Here is a 19,096-nt window from a genome sequence, read left to right on the forward strand (position 1 = left end):
TACCTACTTATTTGCCTATCTATAGCAAAACCGAAAGGATTGATGCAAACTTGATAAAAAGCTAGGACGACAGTTAACGAAAATGCCACTACCCTACCTTAGTTAATCCGCTTTAGGCCGACGGTGACGCGGTATGGAAAGGTCAGTTTGGCGACAACTTCACAATCGCTAGATCGCCATGGCGACCCATTTAGATGTATTTTTGATTCATTTTCCACGGAACACTCGAAAGACGCCCGCCCAGATAGCACAACTACGTTGGGCCAACGTTATAATCCGCCGGCAACCGTTGTACGCGGTTTTACAACCCTTTACCATGGTAAGGCCATGATTGGCCTTCAACGAAACACGCCATTATGCGAAGAAATGGGCGCGCGATCCGAATATAGCACTTGAGGTCGCCATTCATTTTGGCGGTAGTCGTTATCGATAGCCTGTTACGAGGTTTTTGCCGTGGATGGGACGGTGACATTGAACTTTTAATGCTTTCATAGTAGAATGGCGAAAGTAGAGATAGCCTAGTTGTGACCGTGTAAGTTAATCTCATGGTACCGGTACCCTAAGTGCGTTGTCAGGTCACGGTTCATAAGGGTGATAGGGTACCATGGCATACCGGTAATTTATCCCTGACCACCGTAGGTACCGGTAACGACAGAACGAGATGAGGTACGGTACCGTACTTGGTCTTTTGGCATTTTTTTGTTAAACTTTTCTAGGTTGCCATCTCTCATTTACCAGTATTAGTTATCGAGTACCAGTACCGGTACCTATGGTAGATACCGGTAAAAGTTACATATTTATCCCTGGACACCGTAGGTACCGGTACCGGTACCGGTAACGACAGAACGAGATGAGGATAGGATAGGATTTACATATTTATCCCGGGGGAGAGGAAAGCCGATAAGACGGCTTATACATATGGCGAACCACGGCCTCTCGTCCGGTTACCATTCCAAGTCGGGTATGGGATTAGATTTACTGTATTGTTTGTTTTCGGAAGCATGGACTTGGTGGTGGAGGAAGCCGTAACCGACCAGCGATTACGTGAACCACCCAACGACGGCGAGGAGTCCAGCAATCCTCTCGCACATAACCATCCCTGCATGGGATTCGAACCTGCGAACCCACGCAGAGTAGTTAGAGGTGCGGTGCGGTGTACCGTACGTTACCGTACTTGGTCTTTTGGCATTTTTTTGTTAAACTTTCTGAGGTTGCCATCTCTTATTTACCAGTATTCGTTATCGAGTACCGATACCGGTATTGGTCCTTCATCCCTGGATATGATTTTTTATATTTACTTTATAAGTGCAAACATTTCTGCAGCCCAAATCCAACCCGTTGAACGACTTAATCCAGTAATCTGAATAGTTGTACATTTGTGAACCTTGGTCTTGTCTTGTGCATACATCCCGTCTTCAGTATTTATAAGTACTTACTCTTTTATATTGCTTTTACGAGACGAATAAACATACATACATACAACCTTCTGTCTGATGAATTTCAACAAATCTAAATACAGATCTCAATTGGCTGAAATCTAAAATATGTTTTAACAATTGCCACAATCAAACTGAAACTAAAATTTGATGTTTTTGGGTAAAAAATAGCTCAAGGATTATTGTTTTCCCTTTTTGTTTTTGTAACACTTTAAATAAAATTTTGTTTCTAAAGTATAACTTTTTACGCCACACATGCGAGATGCGACATGGCCCGCCAGTCTAGGTGCGCAAAATTTTTGCACGTGGTCCGAGAACTTTGCCCAACCCTGCTCTAGTTCATATTTTCAGCTTTGTTGAGAAATAAATTACTGATTTTTGAATAATATCTATTTTGTTTTAAAATTCAATAGAATTATATTAGGTAATCATATATATTAATATGATTTATTTTCAGTATGTATGCTATGTAAGCTTACCCAACCAACCTTAATTAAGTGTTATTATATTTTAAAGTGAATTGGAAAGTAGACCGCTAGCAAAAAAGATTCGGGCGATTGGGGGGAAGCCCATCTCTTTACAATGACTGCCAAATGTGCATGCAACTGTGCAATGCCCAGCGACTCTAAAAGCATGAAGTATTGTACGACACATCCTTTACAAATATTTGGACATATTTTGTGTAATATCCATTTTTTACAGGTTATTCTAAATAATTATTACCGATTAGATATTCTGTCAAGTATCAATATTACCATTGTAAGTTTAATGATATATACCATTTTTATAATAGGCCCTGTGACAATGGACTGGAAAATTCACCTGCTTCAATTCCCTCCATCACGCAATCATACACTGTGTCATTTCAAGCATCTCAATGTTTCAATGCGAACAATGCCCAAAACAGGTGTTTTTGTTTTATAGTTTGATAGTAGCTCCTTGCATATCTGTGCCATAAAATATTGCACAATAGCTAGATATATCGGTTGAATAATTACCTAGTACAACATCATGTGGTTAATACTGTATTTTCCGGCGAATAAGTCGCTTTTCTAGACCCAAATTTTTAGCCTGATTTTGGGGGGGGGTCGTCTTATTAGGCGAGTATGATCATTTTTATTTTTTTGTTGCCCCATTATTGAATCCGGACAATAAAATACCTTCGGCGATAGCATCCCCCACGTCCTCATCAGGTTAGTTTAATTAAATCGACATTCTCGTGCTGTGAATCTGAAATTTCAATGCTGTGATTATCATATTTGCATTATCATATATGGACTGAATATTACGCTACAAAAAAAAGTCATAGGCTATTTTAACCAATGCGCAAACGCGGCGACCGCTCGAAAGGCATTGCATGGTAATTTGAGATTTCTGACGTTGATGCAATTTTACTACCCCGACTTATTGGCAGGTTATATGCAAAAACTCATTTTTTCAGGCTTAAAAACAGGCCTCGTCTTATTCGCCGGGTAGACTTATTCGCCGGAAAATACGGTAATTAATATTAATGAAAAATTTATATTCTGGTAATTAGTATAGGCCATTCGTTCACGTTTATCATCTGAAAGACAATCATGTACTATATATTGTGTAACACTAACTTGATTTTCAGAGATCAAGCCATGCTCCAATCCAGTCCATGGAAAAATTGTTGGGACAGGCGGTAGAAACTCTTATGCTACAAGCTACGGCATCTGTAACTTTCCACTGATTATAGTGTGGACTCGGACATACAGGAATTAATGAAATTCATTGTCTGATTACATTTTGATCCAAAACATTCAAGGATGAAAAAATGGCTCGTAAGTTGAATACTTTTATAGGCTGATTACATACACTTGGTGGTACACGTGGTTCCCAAACTTTTTTTTCCGCGACCCCAATTTTTGTAAAATCACAGACTACAGATACTTGCGACCCCACAACGAGAAAACATTAAAAATCAATTTATTCTATTCAATCATTCTGATGAAAATCGACTGTAAGTTTGCGGGGCATTAGTGTAACGTGGTTGTGCTTAACTGTTTAGTTCAGTGGTTCCCAACCTTTTTACCCCAGCGGCCAGCGGGCAAGCAAAATTTATTTAAGAGTTCACTGACTGGTAACACATGCCATCGTATGAAGACCACGATGTAAAAATCTCTGAGATTCAGAATATTTGTTTAGTTTTAGTACAATGTTAAAATATTGCAGATTACTCCGTAATTAATTGGAAAGCTAAACAGAACATGAAAGTAAAATAGGTGACCCTTTGCTGGGTCTCATCTTATTGAGTGCCTTTTATTTTTTGTCGTTTTGTTTTTGACTGCATGAAGCTCTTCGAATTTATGTATGAAATACAATATGCCGCATATTTTCGCTTCGTGTTCAAGGAAGATTATTTAAATGTCTAAATACGATCTGATTGCAATATTAAAATTGTTCACTTTTATACGAATGGGATGTGGACAACACACATATGTGTATATTTTAGGGTTCCATTACATTTGAACCCACGTACATTTGAACCCATGACAATTGCCCCTGTATGCTATTGCACCTATGGAATTTTTTTTGTTTCACGGATAGTTAAACCCATACTAACCCTAACTCATGGGTTTTAGCACCCGCATATAGATTGAACCCGTGGATATACGCATGGGTTCAAATGTACGGTCACCATATTTTAGAGTAGATACTCGCGATAATTTAACATAGCGCTTTTGCAACGGATGGAAACCTTTTCATTAGATGTATTCTTTTCTTATAATTGTGCTTATTTACTCATTCCAGATAAGATATTTGCGAAGTCTTGGAGGTTGCTCCAAGAAAGACTGGATTGAAGAATCATGAGCTCAGTTATAACAAATTTACTCGCCCGCTCTTTCAAATATGCAGGACGCGGTGGATAAGATGGAGTGAGTGGGACGCCCTTAGTTTCTGCTATTAAAGGTACCGGTATGTAATATGTTTATCATATTGTACCACCATCTTTCTCTGCTCTACTCTCTTCTATTTTATAAGTATAAGATTATTTTGACTCCAAATCAGCTTGAGATAATTCATAAGGGAAATGAACAAAAATTGATTAAATAGAATCTGACAATCTGGAGTGAAAACAACACCTTAAGATTGAAGCGTAAAGAATATAAGGTTTTGCCAAAAAGATGCCTATCGTGTTCATGAATTAAATTTGGTTACACACACACAACAACAACAGAGATATAATAAAATAAAAACAGGCGAGAAAATTTAGATAAGTTTGGTAGTAAACAAAATGTACTTTTCAGTTGCCACACCATTCATTTTTATCATTATGATTGTCAAATTGAATAATGATTTTGTAAACAACTGTGAACAGTGGTTTTCAAACTTATTTGTATCATCGCTCCCTTACAGTACTTTTTACATTATCATCCCCCGCAAATGATGAAGTTACAAATAAATTTATTGTAAATCAATTAAACAAATAGACTAATCATGGTGCATGATGTTTCTAATAAGATAGATGAATTTCAACAAGGAATATTTGAAGACATTTTAGTCAGATAAAATCTCAAATCATCATTATTCCCTCCAACAAATATTCCCCTCAAAACATTGTCTACGCCCCCCTTGCGGAATCAAGAATTTCTGTATTTCTCAATTATTATTGTCTTGTCAATGTAAGCTTCACTCACACATTTGCGACTGCAGAAACTTGGCTTAAGATTCCTATGCTGAAAATTTGTTGGGATGCAGTCATTCAGACTAGGCTTTGAACTCTGGTGCTGTAATTTGCTAATACTGCAATTTAACACAGAATTTTTATATTTTTCAGCTCTGGATGATCTGTCAACGAACTCCGATTAATTTTATTACATGTATACATATTTGTAAAATAAAGACATTTTGTTATCTCTTGTTTTTTATTATATAAATAATGTTAGATTAGTGGGAAATTTCTATGTAGTATAGATCCATACCCTGTCTGTACAACACATCGCCTAACTTGGCCCGACCATGTGCCACGATTGTATTACAACGTGTCACCTACGTAGGCCCGGCCATATGTCACGATTGTGTTACAACGTATCGCCCACGTTGGACCGGCCATATTTCACGATTGCGTTACAACGTATCGCCTACGTTGGCCCGACCGTTTGCCACGGTTGCATTACAGCGAAAGGACCGACGTTGGCCCAGCGGCCAAATCTTCGCTGGAACATGGTTGTTCGCCATTATTGGGCCGGTGGTTCGAACAACGTTCGGCCATGGTTGTTTCGACGTAGTTGTGCTATCTGGGCGGGTGTTCCGCAATTTGGGAAACGCTGGTCTATACTATACGAACAGCCAACGAAACAATACGAAATAACCATTTTTAACAGCCAAAAAAAACGGAAACTTATATTCCGACTTGCAACCGACTGGAGCCAAATGCACGTTTTTGTGTTTTTGCCGTCCAGTAAACAAAGTCACGTGGCCCGTGCAAGTCCTCTATTTCCAACGATTTTGATTCTTATGAAAAACGTTTTATTGAAGCTCCGTGCGTTCCCACATTTAACTATTCCAAATCATTTTATTTATGGTAATAAAAGAGTAGAGTATCGTAATTTAACGTTCTTCGCGGCAGCTCGTATTATCAAAGTCAGTAAACACCAAAATGACGTCGGAAGTGCTTTGTTTTGGCGGGACAGTTATTCATGCATAGCATCAATGGTAAATCAGCTGCCAACTCTCAACTCGCTTCGCGGGTTTACGATTGAGAAGGCGGAAAACATCCTCGATTAGGATTACCGGTGGTGATACGCAAGTAAGTTACAATATTTTGACAGTAGAAAGTTCAGAAATTAGTGTGCTATAGTGGGTGAACCATTGAAATCACGCAAGGTAAAAATATTTTCGCCGGCATGCTATCTTAAACAGCTTAAATCGGTAGGTAGCGAAGTTAATTTTCAGCTTCCAAATGTGTGAACACGATACGGTAGACTACCTATAGTGGTGGTACCGTACCGTAGCAACTGGAAATGATCGTCGTCGGCCAACTTTGAACTTTCGTCACCGACGAAATGATAGTCCTGTAGTCTGATCAGCTGACGAATCTGTCTGTCTGTTGAAGGCAAACAGAAGTATCGAGTATAAAAATCTAGCTTCACTAATATTTCAATTCGGCCCGGCAGTGTGGCTCAACGGGCTAAGCGTTAGGAATACGCTCGCCACCGCACCTCTAATCCTGTAATCACTCTGCGTGGGTTCGCAGGTTCGAATCCCATGCAGGGATGGTTATGTGCGAGAGGATTGCTGGACTCCTTGCCGTCGTTGGGTGGTTCACGTAACCGCTGGTCGGTTACGGCTTCCTCCACCACCAAGTCCATGCTTCCGAAAACAAACAATACAGTAAAAACTAATCCCATACCCGACTTGGAATGGTAACCGGACGAGAGGCCGTGGTTCGCCATATGGATAAGCCGTCTTATCGGCTTTCCTCTCCCCCGGGATAAATATGTAAATCCTATCCAATATGTACCGTACGGTAAATACTGAAATATCAGGATCAGTAGATAAGATAATTTATTTCAATATTTTCGTTATTTGTTATCACTGTATCAGCTCTCTGGCTCTGACACAAACTCAAACATTGCAGCATTAAGTTGTTACAGTGTGGCAGTAAGGTAAAGTCAGCAATTGAAAATGTGAAATAATGGCAATCTTACTGCTGTACTGCAGTAGGGTGGCTTACCCACTTTGCGGCCATGACCTATCTGCGACCATCAACTTCATCGATTAAATTAATGCCGAAAAAATTAACGAAACCCCCCGATATTTCTCACGCATTATCGTCCACTTATCCCTCGTAGCTCTAGGAAATTACACTAAAATGCGGCCACAAATAAAAAAGTTATGACCGAAAACCTGACCGAAGAAAAAAAACGGACCATTTTACCATGTTGCCAACTACCCATTGTTCCTTCAAAAAAGCTTGAAAATCCATACAAATATAAGAGATAAAGAGATGAAACTTGGCAGGTGGGTAGAGTTGTGTTTCTTTTACCCATCTTTAAAGTTTCGCGTTTCTATCTTCAAAGGAGGGGGAGTAGGGGGGTGCGCATTTCCAATACGTCAATAATATCTTTGTCAACTAATTTGCGACCACCGTGTTTTTGTCTGTTTGATTGCTGTGATGCGGTGCTTTGTTTATAATTTGAAGAATTTTGTTTGAAATAATCGTGTTCTTAAAATATATGACGGTCAGAAATGCAATTAGAAGCCCATTTTTTCACGCATGGCTGCGTATGCCCTAGTCTCGACGCAGCAGAAACGATGTTCAAGGCTTGAAATCCGTGGTCGCACACTGGTCGTTCGGTCGCAAATACGTCTTCAGAGTGTCGTACTTTGGTGGTTTGTATAGCTTTAACCCCTGGTCGTAGAAAGTTAATTCAAAGTTCAGCGTGTAGAATAAATGCCAATGCACCTACGGTGAAAAAATTAACGGGTTAGAAATATTGGTTTTTGTTTTATAGCGGTTTGAATGAAATCGTCCGCAGACTGGCTACACCACCCTACTGTCATATGATCACTGATACTGCAGTGTCAGTGTTGGAAATTACATTGAATTCTTATATCTTAATTCTGTAATTGGTATTTTTTTTATATGTATATATATATATTTATTTTAGCTTTTTGAGGGGGTCGGGGGATGATCAGGAATGTGTAGAGTTTTATCTTTTCGATAATGTAAAGGAAATATGGACCTGTGCGCAATAAAATCAACTAAATCTGCCACATCAATCACAAGGTTGGGCTAATTATTCATCCACCCCAATTACCCCAGCACTGATGTGAGCTAACATCCCATAAATGTGGAGTAGTGAGGGAAATATTTCAATAGCCTCCAATACGGTAATAACTGAATAAGGATATTCAGGCTAATTTCAGAATTTTGAATCAACAAGCAAATATGCTAGTGAGATCTGCAGTGATATTACTGTATTACAGAAAGTCCAGAAGTCAGAGACATATCTAATATATCGCCATTCCATATGCAGCCTTGGCCATGTAACTAATGTACTAACATTTTGCAGTTTTGTGACACTTGTTGAAAGTTATTTTTTCTTGTATACTTATAGTTTGATTTATAGTAGTAGATTGTATGTTTAGTGTTAGTATATGTAGATTTCTTTCAATATGACATTGTAGCTCTATATTTTTGCTGACTCATCACAATGAACGAATATGAAAATTCCGATATGGAGGAAGGATCAAAACCTTGCAGAACTCGAGGAATATTTTCACGTCGTGTTCATCTTCCATGCTTCTGGCTTGTCTTCTTTATTCTACTATTCATCATTATTGTAACTGGTGGAATTGTGATGTATATCAAATTATCGCTTGAAATTTCTGAAATTAAGTTGCAAATGCAAGAACAACAACAGGAAGATGATCTAACATTAGGAAATCGTGCTGTCGCTGAAACAGAAAATGCATTCATGTCTGCAAGATCTGCAAATGGTTTAGAAACTGAGGTAATTATACATTTATTTCAAAAATTTAAGCTTTCGATAAAATCTCAAAAAATAGCATATCCTAAATTTAAGATATTTTCAAAGGTGTTTTGAGAATTCAAATAATTAAAATTTCTGTTATTTTTTTTTGGTAAAATTTACCCTTTTTTCATTTATTTTTTTAGCCATGTAATAATCATATTAGATCTCTATAGATTAGTGGTCGCCTGGTCTGCAAAGTTTAGCTCAAATAGTGAAATGGAAAAGGGTTAAAGGCACGATAATTTAGTTGGAAAATTTCACTTTGAACTTCAAGGGCTATTTAATTTGTAATTGAAACTAGTGCAAACGTACCAGTACACGTGGCGTTACAATGATTAAACAACTGCACATAGCGGTACACATGGTTAGATTACACAATTTTAATGACGCAATAAAATGACCAGATACGCAAGAATGAACATATAATAGTTGCAATGCTGGTACTATAAATGAAACAAACAATGTATGAATCACTAGAAAATATTCGATAGCCCGAAACCCATAGTTTGCCGGCCACTGGTATAGTTCATCATCAACCCTTGATCTTTTATATAAGCAATGAATCATTTTAATTAGATCTATTTCATGTGCTATGGAGAGAAAGTACAATAATGGCTGAATAGGATTTTCAGAAAGTTTAATTATTTTTTATAGTTTCTGGAATCCACCAGTATTTTCTCTATGCTTTTTTGTCTTTGCCCACCTCAAAAATAATACTTAAAAGTAGATGAAAAAGGAGTTTGTATCATGCTTGAGCTTATCTTTGTGATATGGTATTGATGCATATTATGTGGATCATTCCATTCTGTCGGTTGAACCCAGCTTGGCAGTAGGCACATTGTGCTAAGCATTAGGAATATGCTTGTCATCGAACCTATGATAGCCCCAGGTGGATTCAAATCCTGATGGAATGAATATGTGTAAGAGGCTTGCTGTACTCACCTTCATAGAGTGGTTCATGCACCCGTTGGTCTGTTACAGCCTCCTTCAACATAGAGTCAATGTATCTAAAACAAATAACTGGCTAATTAATCCATGTCTGACATGGACTAATAAATAGACAAGAGATGAAACCGTCTTATTGGTTTTCCCATCTTCCTAGGATAAATGAGAAAAAACCCAATTGTCTATATACAGAATAGGTGCAAAATAAATCTAAAGGTTCATTCTTGCGTCAGTTGTTAGTAGTTAGCAGTGGGCGTGAGATTTTTTTAAGCCATTTTTGTCAACACCCATCGAAATGTTTACATGTAATGGATTCCACAATGTAAAAGTTGAAAAGAAATCTGATTTTCTATTTTTGTATTTGAAATGAGGTATATTTTTATCATTTGTTTTTAGGATGCCCCAACGGTAGGTGATCCCTCCACTCCGCGATCTCGTCGAGATGCCCAATCGGAAAGTAGACGAATACACAGGCAGCATAAACCCGGAGAGATCTGTAAGTTATATACAGTTATATGGAGCTGGTGTTTGTTAAAATTCTTTGCATTGTATTTCAGTTTATATATTATAAGAAATGTATGAAATTTTTTTTATTTGCTCTGAATTCCTATGTTATCGGCTTCTGCGTCTATAAAACTGGAGTAGATAAAACCAAATATTTTCCTCATAGGTCACCGTGGTCTGCCTGGTAGAGACGGAAGAGATGGTAGAGATGGTTCTATGGGGCCAAGGGGGGAGCAAGGACTTCCTGGTTTGAAAGGGGATTCCATTATTGGTCCCATGGGTGAAAGAGGACCAATTGGGAGAACAGGTGATCGAGGGCCTGCTGGACCACCTGGACCTCAGGTTAGCTCTTTGTTGTTTTGTCTAAATCTATAATCATTCACTGATAAAGTTATGTCAATACATCCAACATTTATGGATTACGGTTTTAGATTTGAAATATATTTCTTTTGCCGTGGAATAATATTAGATTGGCATAAAGTAACCTAAAGTGATAATAAAATATGCTTGAATTTAGTTTAGGTATTCATTGCATGTGTTAGGTGGATTGAACAATGTACCACTTATTCGTGGCAATGCTGTAAATCTTGTAATACTATGTCAATAAATGACACACATAGTTATTCATCATCCTCTCACTTTGAAAGAATACTATAATAGCGTATCTATTCAGTTTAATAAGTCGACTAGCGGTACAGTATTTGTTCATATACCTACCTTTTTACTTTGTGTGCTTCGCAATGTTTGGCGTGTGGGGTGATTTGTTAAGGTGTGTTTAAATAAGACTTTATTTATTTTTGGTTTCCACTATGTGTTTGCATATGTACCGTTGTGCTCCAATGACCGGTTTATTGGAATTTTATAAAGCACGTGCTGTGGACTACTGTACTCATCATAGGATATAGCTATGTTGACCATCATTGTTCGTACAATAAATGTCCACATCTGTATAGTTTATTATTAACGTGGACTAGATCTCTTATATTGCTTTAACTTTGGAATCCTATGGAAACGTATAACAAATTTTTGTTATACCGGTAGTTAATAATTTTACTGCAATCAAAATTATCACTAAAAAAATGTTTTTGATTTCTGTTATATTTTTAAAATAATAAACTTCCATCATTTTGAATTCCCTTTGAACTACCGTAAATTCTTTTAGCGTATGTTGTTAGGTAATATGGAAAATATCACTCTTACCATATAAGTAAATTACACTGAATCTTTTTTTTCATTCATCTACATCAGACTATTCTAAACACAAAACTTTTCTAAAATTTTTCTTAAAATATATTTTTTTCAAATATTGTCCCAAAAAATTTTATAGCATAGCCTACATCATTTATACTGAATAAATGAGTTATTAAAAAATTTTCAAACACAAGTTTTTATAAGACAACGAATCAAAGAAAAACAATTACCGTATATCATGACCTTCCTCTCTTCTTTCTTCTGCAAATTGTTGATAATAATAAAATCCACTCTTCAAAATCAAAATTAGATTTTGCTCATGTATGTCAAAAGCCTTTGTATTGTAAAATTTTTCTCTGAAAATGAAATTTTCTAAGGGAAAGTGGAATAAAGTGTGATTTTGCTATTCATAGAATCTGGCTGCTAAACAGCAATATGGATTATTTATTTTTGGATAGTATTTAGATTGTTTAATTATATATATTTATTATATATGAATTATGAAGTTCTAGCATTATCTAATCCTATCTTTTGCACATTCTTACTTTCATCAAAGTTCATCTGGCACTCACAAATTTTCTGAATAAGTTCTGTGACGCATCTGAAGTTTGTTGATTTTGGAGTGTTATGTGTGTTCATTGTGTATAACTGCTGTTTTTCTTCATTAATAACCATCACTTTGTGTTCTATGTATTTGTATATAACTTGTTGTAAATTCACATTTGTTTGTTTGTAGTTCAAATTGAATTTTCTGCATGCGCATGGAGATGGATCTTCTGGTGTTTCTGTGTCAGAAAGTGAGAATCATTTGAATTTTGTTTGTTTGCTGTGTACCTTGTCATTTAAAATCACTTTTTGAATTTCTAGTGATTCAACATTTGTTGAAACTAAAACTTCTAGATTCCAATAACTTTTTCCACAAAAAGTTAGATTTATTGAGAATTTTTTTCGAAAAGTGACATTTACTTGAATGGAATTAAATTAGATCAGGTAACCAGGGAATATTTAATCTGATTTTAAATATTCAAATCATATCATGCTAGATTATGATTTTTCTGATTATTTTCTGTTATCAATACAGTGACAGAATGTTATTGGTTTTATCAATCCCTTGAAAAATTTTCTTTTTTCTAAACATTAATAGATCAAGACACATACAGACGCGGGGATACAGATATAATATTTTTCTATTTTTGAATTGTAATTTGATATTGACGCAAACTGCGCTTAGCATATGTCAATTTTGGAAAATTTGAATGAAGATTAAGATACTGTATTGATATAAATACTGCACTCATTATTCACTCACTTTGAGATGGCAGATATTAGTCTCCAGAACATGAGTGTAACTGGCATTAGGCAACAATTAACATGAGAAAATGACAGATTCCACAAAACATCTGGTTATATTGTACATATTATACTTTTAAGGCGGAGTTCTCAATCACTGGGTAAAAGCTGACTGGAGTTCAGATACAAATTACAGATTATTCCAACACAACGGTACACTACAAGTTCAAAGTGGTGGTATATACTTCATATACAGTCAGGTGAAATATGTTCAATTTTGCGCTCAGAATCAAATAAATGATTATCTTTGGCAATTTGGTATTTTGGAATTGACCTGAATTAAGTGGGCTAAGTAAGGAGCATTGATAAAAAATATAGCAAACTGGAATTTAACAATTCAAAAACAAAGATGAAATATGCTATTGATTGTGGTTTGTGTGACTAAGTAACTGCTTAGATCTGCATGTAACAATGTAAAGATGCTGTGGCAACTATTCTAAGTGATTCAAAAAGTCTTGTTGCACCTGGCCCATGTATATTTATCTAATATATATAGGCTATATGATATATATCAGTGGTCGGCAACCTTTTTTAAGTGACGGACTGGTATATCCTGATCAAATTTTTGGCGGACCGCCTTTATACAAATGGACTAAGCCTATGTAATAAAGTAAGTGTTTCTTACATCCAGCCTACTTCGATATTTCGTTTTTGTGGTTGTCAATATTGAAAACCTGCTCTCAAATGGATATGATGCTGTGGAGGGGAACAGCTTCTGAATCTATACCAGGGCATTGATTGATGTTCGTTTAGCAATAACTAATGCGTTGTGTTTGTCTGGTTTGTTGTTTTGTGCTGTTTTTAGTCATATGGTTTGTGGTTGGATTGTAGAGGTGGTATTAGGCCCCTCTTTGTTTTTGTGTCGCCTTTCTGCGGACCGGTAGTAACCTTTCCACGGACCGGCGATAGGCCGCGGCCCGGTGGTTGCCGACCATTGAAATTGATATATATAATATATAGGCTTTTGCTGTTAAGCATCTTAGCATAATTCAATTTTAACTATTTATTATTCTTATTTTAGCTCTTGAGTTCTGATTTGACAACAATGTTTACTGAACATGAAGTTAAAATTAATGGACACACTTTTCTGAAATGTAGACGAAGTACAAAGATCAGCACTTGTTTTACTTCGGGTAAGTAAGGGTCAACGAGTGAGGTGTTTATCGCGGTGTTTATCGCATGAGTTAAAATATTGATTATCATTCTATGGGTCCATGAGAAAACTACCATATATCTCAACTAGGAAAACATGTCCAAATCATATTGAATGTTCACATACATTCGAAATTGGTGTTGTTGAAATGAAAAATATATGGTTTTAGGAGGAATATAGTATATTTTCATCTTAAAACTTCTATTATTAGCATTTCACAACTTTTGGCAAGATATGAAATATCAACTTTACATATCCAATCTCTGAAAGAGGAGATTGCAGTTCCCTTCTTACTGTTAAGAATGCCGATATGCTATCTGTGACAAATAACTTACACAAATTTTACACATGAAAGACTTAGGTGAACATTGCTTTTGACATTGGAGCCATTCCCGAAAATGACGAAAGACTTCATTTAACTTCTGACAATGTAAAAATAGAAAATCAAGTGAAACAAAGCATATCTCAAGTCTCTATTCTGTGTTACTAAATTCAACATCGCTAAATTTACAACCATTTCCGAATTCGATTCTAGCTATCCCTGATCTCAACTCAATAATACTAAATTGCTTCAGAGTAGATCTCAGTCATTCTGAGTGACTTTGAAAAATGGATATTCCCGTAGTGTGTGTACCAGGGCAGGGTTAGGCCATAATTTATTCCGATTTTCCTTATTTTAGTTCTATTACGGGTACGAGGACTGTCTGTGTTAGCCGAGTGAATATACCCCCTGCCCTGCCCATAGGTTTCAGTCCCTTCACACAACTTGATGTAAAATAGGCTAACAAAATTAATTACCTCCATATCGGTGTACACCCACTTCTGGAGGGCCGGAAAATGAATGAAGCCATCTATTGTATAGGAAAATTTGGTTTTTAAATCCTTGAATTAGTTCCGATTAGTTTATTTTGTGGTTTCTTGAGCCGGTAATGGACATATCTTGACACTTTTGTCTCTTCTATTGGTTCTCTCCTATTGCTTTGTTCAATATTTACTTAAGGGGCATTACCTTCCCACAAATTCAAGTCAATTTAATCCTAACCATCTTATCGTATATAGTAATTGTTATCGCTTTATAGTGCAAGATTTTTAAATCTATCTGGATACAATTTTTAAATGATCAGTTCTTGTTGTCTCATAATAGCTTATAATTCACAATAGGTATTGATGATCATATTGGATTTTAGTCAGTGTTTGCAGAACAGCTAAAAAAGAAATCACATTATTTAAATCATTATCACCTGCTGCAAGCATATAGGATTTAAGTTTTTTTTTTTAATACTCATCAGGGACACACCGATGCTCTAACCACCAAACTCATTGTGTCCACCAAATTCTAGTGAAATCCTGATTTGTATAATGTTATAGCTCAGCTTTGCTCGCACATTGATTTGAATCAAAGTATTTCAAATTAAAAAGATAAATAAATTTCCATAGCCATGTAATATTCTGAACTCGTGACTTTTACTCATTACTTATCAAACGTTTTCTCATTTTAGGTGTTCGCAGGCTACAACCATACGATGACGTACAAGTTATTGTCTCTTATTCCACCACTCGAGTTGACATGTTGAAAGATGTGTCATTCTTCGGAGTTGTTCTTTGGGCAAGTGATGGCACCAGAGATGAGCTTTGACACAACTCACAGTTGCCAGTAGGTCTTCGAGAATCCCATGTATGATGTTTTGACTATCATACTTATCCTGTGATCTTTAATTCCTATTGTCTGGGTTGGGATTTTGATTCCTTGAGAAACTCAAATCGTATTTTATCCAGAAAACATCAGATTGAACAATAGTCATGTTACATGATCACTGCCGTAAGAGCTTTTTTATATTTTTGCTGCCTTGCAGAGAACTGAATATTTTGAGTTCCGGTACTTTTCAGCCTTCGAATGCTAATCACTTTTGCTTGCGTCACAAGCCATACAGTTATCTTCTGTAATTTTTTTGCTCGTAAATTCAAATTGATTTTCATATTCTTTTTACATTGGTTGAATCTTATACAGCTGTTGCTGTTTAGAGATATTATTTAGACAAGAGATCAATTCTCACAGATATTGACACAAAATAAATAGTAATATGGCCTTCACAATCAAATAAAAAAAATAGCAAAATTTGGGGTGAAAAGTCATACCTAATAGAGAGAATTAATTGGCCTTTTAGCGTCTAAAAATTTGAAAACAATTGGTCTATTCATTTTTTTTTTAAACAATAACCCCAACAAGGAGAAAAATTTGGAAAAATTAGTTGTGACTGTACTGTCCTCATTCAGGCATACAGCTGTTATTTGGTGACTCTCAAACCAACTCAACACCCCAATGAACAAATCTAGCTCAATTCAACTTCTTTTGACAAAAGATTTTTTTTAGGATAAATCCTTAAAAAGACACCGAAAACAAAATCAGTAAATAACATTTTTCATAAAGTGATCAGGACTCAATATATCAGTTCTCTGCAATTTATTTGCAACACTGTGTCAACTTCACTGCTTCCTTCATAATCATGAGTGCTTTGGTTTGTCATTTTTTATATTAATCATAATTTTTAGGTTTTAGGCACGAAACTGATCTACATCTGATATTTCAAAAGTTTTAATGCCATGACAGACTGCTTTTTTACATTTTTATGCAGTTTATTCATATCCAGAGATTTGTACACATCCAACAAAAAATAAACCAAATTGTTTCACTGTGACATGAAACTACAACAAGCAATGATTACTAATCATAGCTTGACAAACTGCCAAATGATGAAATCATTAACATGAGCAAAGCATTGTTTAACAAATAGATTTATATTCTGCATATAGTTTTTCTGAATAAGGGATGTTTCATTTATTTTTTTTATTTCGATTTCTATGAAGAACAAAGATTAACTGACTTTGAAATGGGGATTTACGTCATAGTACTTACTGAAAATAGTGAAAATAGACAGTCTGGCTGTAGCCCAGGTACCAGGGCTGGAGAGCTCATTTGAAATCACATTTGTCTTCATTTTTTTACCTCTGAGCTAGGCTCCAGCCCTGCAAAGGCTCCCTGCAATACCCATTGTGATTTTGTGGTATCACTGACCACTATCATGAAACATCAGCCAAAATGATGTCTCTCGGAAGCGGGACCCAAGTTTATGATATTATGGTTCAAATTATAAAATTGAACATGTAAATATTCCAGAAGAACTTGGGACTTATATGCACTAATATTAGAAATTTTATTTGAGAACCGATATTAGCTAAAAAAGAGAAGTAAAATTATTTGTATGGGGTATAAAATATTTATATCATGTATAAAGATATTAGATGGTTGAGATCTGAAGCCTCTGAAATTGATGGTAACCCCAGCTCAATCTAATATGGTAAGCTTGGTATTGCTTCCCAGTCCTGTTAGTAATCGTACTTTGACCACTTTTTCTCAAATCAATGACACACCAATCATGGGTCATTCATTTTTCTTAATTCATAGTTGAATTATGTCAACTTCAGATGCAAGTGACACTCAACTTCAGTAGTTGGGTCTTCATATTAAGAGCTACTGTAGTTCCTTCTCATGTTATTTATCTTTCCTCTTTTCGATAATTATTAAATAAAATTGTTTCTATCGCTTATTTCCATAAAGGTGTGAAATTTTGTGACTCAATGTTGATTTTGTGGTCAATAACCTTGGTCCATTAATTCAAACTTCAATCATCTTGCATCCGTGCCTTGTTTACAAAGCTATTGCAAAATCCAATAATGATGAACTAGTGCATCGGTACATCCTAAATCATGCTTGTTTTTATAATTTCAATCATATTTTGTTAGGTTTCAGTGATTTTCAACAACAGTTGGCTTTTTTGTATTTACATCCAGATTTTGTACCTGATTTCTAGTACATTGCTGGCTTATCTGTTTTACAATCCATTATTTTTTTTTATCTTTGACAATTTTTTAGCTTTTTTACTGAGCTGGTATATTTTACTTTAAAATGACTTCTGTTCCTGACAGTGTCTTTTGTTATGTACTTGCATGAGCATTATTTTTTCCGAATACCTGATTTTTGTAATAAGTTCCAGCTCCAGCTGGGCACATTTGAAACGTCAAGATTTCAGATTTTTACTGACAATTCATCTAGATGGGAACATAAATAATGCAGTGTTCACTTTACTTATTTTTGAATTTATGGTTCAAAATTGCCAGGTTGAAAAGGTAATTTGGTATGCGGTAGAATTATGGAAAAAAAAATTGAAAACAAATACGAAATATAGTTTAAATAATGTTGGGCCCTCTTATGAATACTCCAATACCACAGTTTGTTTTTGAATTTACTATCTAGTGCCCGGTTTTAACACAATGAAATTCCTTGATTGTTCCATTTTTTAATAATACTTTCATTGTTTCATTAGTTTGTGAAACAAAAAAATGATTTATAAGGTTTGTCGTTTCATTTTTTGCTTGTGGGATCAAGCCTAGGTAAATTTAAACAAAATAAGAATATGCTGTTAATTCTTCAATTAATGGCTTCTGACCTGAATAAAATGATTCCCTTCCATGACTTGATGAGGTATTATGCAGTTTGGTTTAGACCAGGGTTTTCCAACCTTTATGGCCGAAGGGCCATGTGTAGTTTACGAATGATTGCGCGGGTCGCTTGACGTGGTTCATCTGTGAAGAACTTGCTCATACAAGTAAGTGCTGTCAAATAATGAGGTCATGAAAACTGCCTCTTCTAACTTCACAGAAAAAGGCAGAAATACTTGGAAACTATAAAAATAAATTCAAATATTTCTCTCCAGTCTCCAGCAATAAGTCTTGCAAAGAGACTTAAAAAAAAGCCTTTTGACAGTTGAGGTGCTTCTCGCGCGTTTGAACGAGGAATAATTTTTTTATTAGAAGTTTTAATAGTGGCTCAGATTTGTGAAAGACGTCGGGCTTCGAATAATACTGCGCGGGCCACGGGTTGGATGAGCCTGGTTTAGACCAATACCAGATTCACACAATTGTAAACTACACCAATGTGGATTCGTTTCGTGTAA

The 19,096-nt window shown here is 35.8% G+C and overlaps 1 protein-coding gene and 1 long non-coding RNA gene across 3 annotated transcripts; both read left to right on the forward strand.

The window, feature by feature from the left end:
- The first annotated feature begins 2,355 nt into the window (after positions 1–2,355).
- Positions 2,356–5,672, forward strand: LOC144422064 (uncharacterized). Of its 2 annotated transcripts, none has more exons than XR_013475132.1 (3): positions 2,356–3,241; positions 4,212–4,376; positions 5,239–5,672. It is a non-coding gene; the product is annotated as an uncharacterized LOC144422064 (long non-coding RNA). The 2 variants fall into 2 exon arrangements; XR_013475133.1 differs by having other exon boundaries at positions 4,212–4,370.
- Positions 5,673–8,507: 2,835 nt separating this feature from the next.
- LOC120326002 (uncharacterized) lies at positions 8,508–18,497 on the forward strand. The gene is made up of 7 exons (XM_039392198.2): positions 8,508–8,920; positions 10,283–10,382; positions 10,557–10,732; positions 12,318–12,378; positions 13,013–13,131; positions 13,953–14,064; positions 15,584–18,497. The coding sequence occupies exons 1-7, from the start codon at positions 8,621–8,623 to the stop codon at positions 15,718–15,720; spliced, it is 1,005 nt and encodes a 334-aa protein (XP_039248132.2). The 5' UTR covers positions 8,508–8,620; the 3' UTR covers positions 15,721–18,497.
- The last annotated feature ends 599 nt before the right edge of the window (positions 18,498–19,096 follow it).

Source organism: Styela clava, chromosome 4 (genome assembly GCF_964204865.1).
Source record: "Styela clava chromosome 4, kaStyClav1.hap1.2, whole genome shotgun sequence".
Classification (NCBI taxonomy): Eukaryota; Metazoa; Chordata; class Ascidiacea; order Stolidobranchia; family Styelidae; genus Styela; species Styela clava.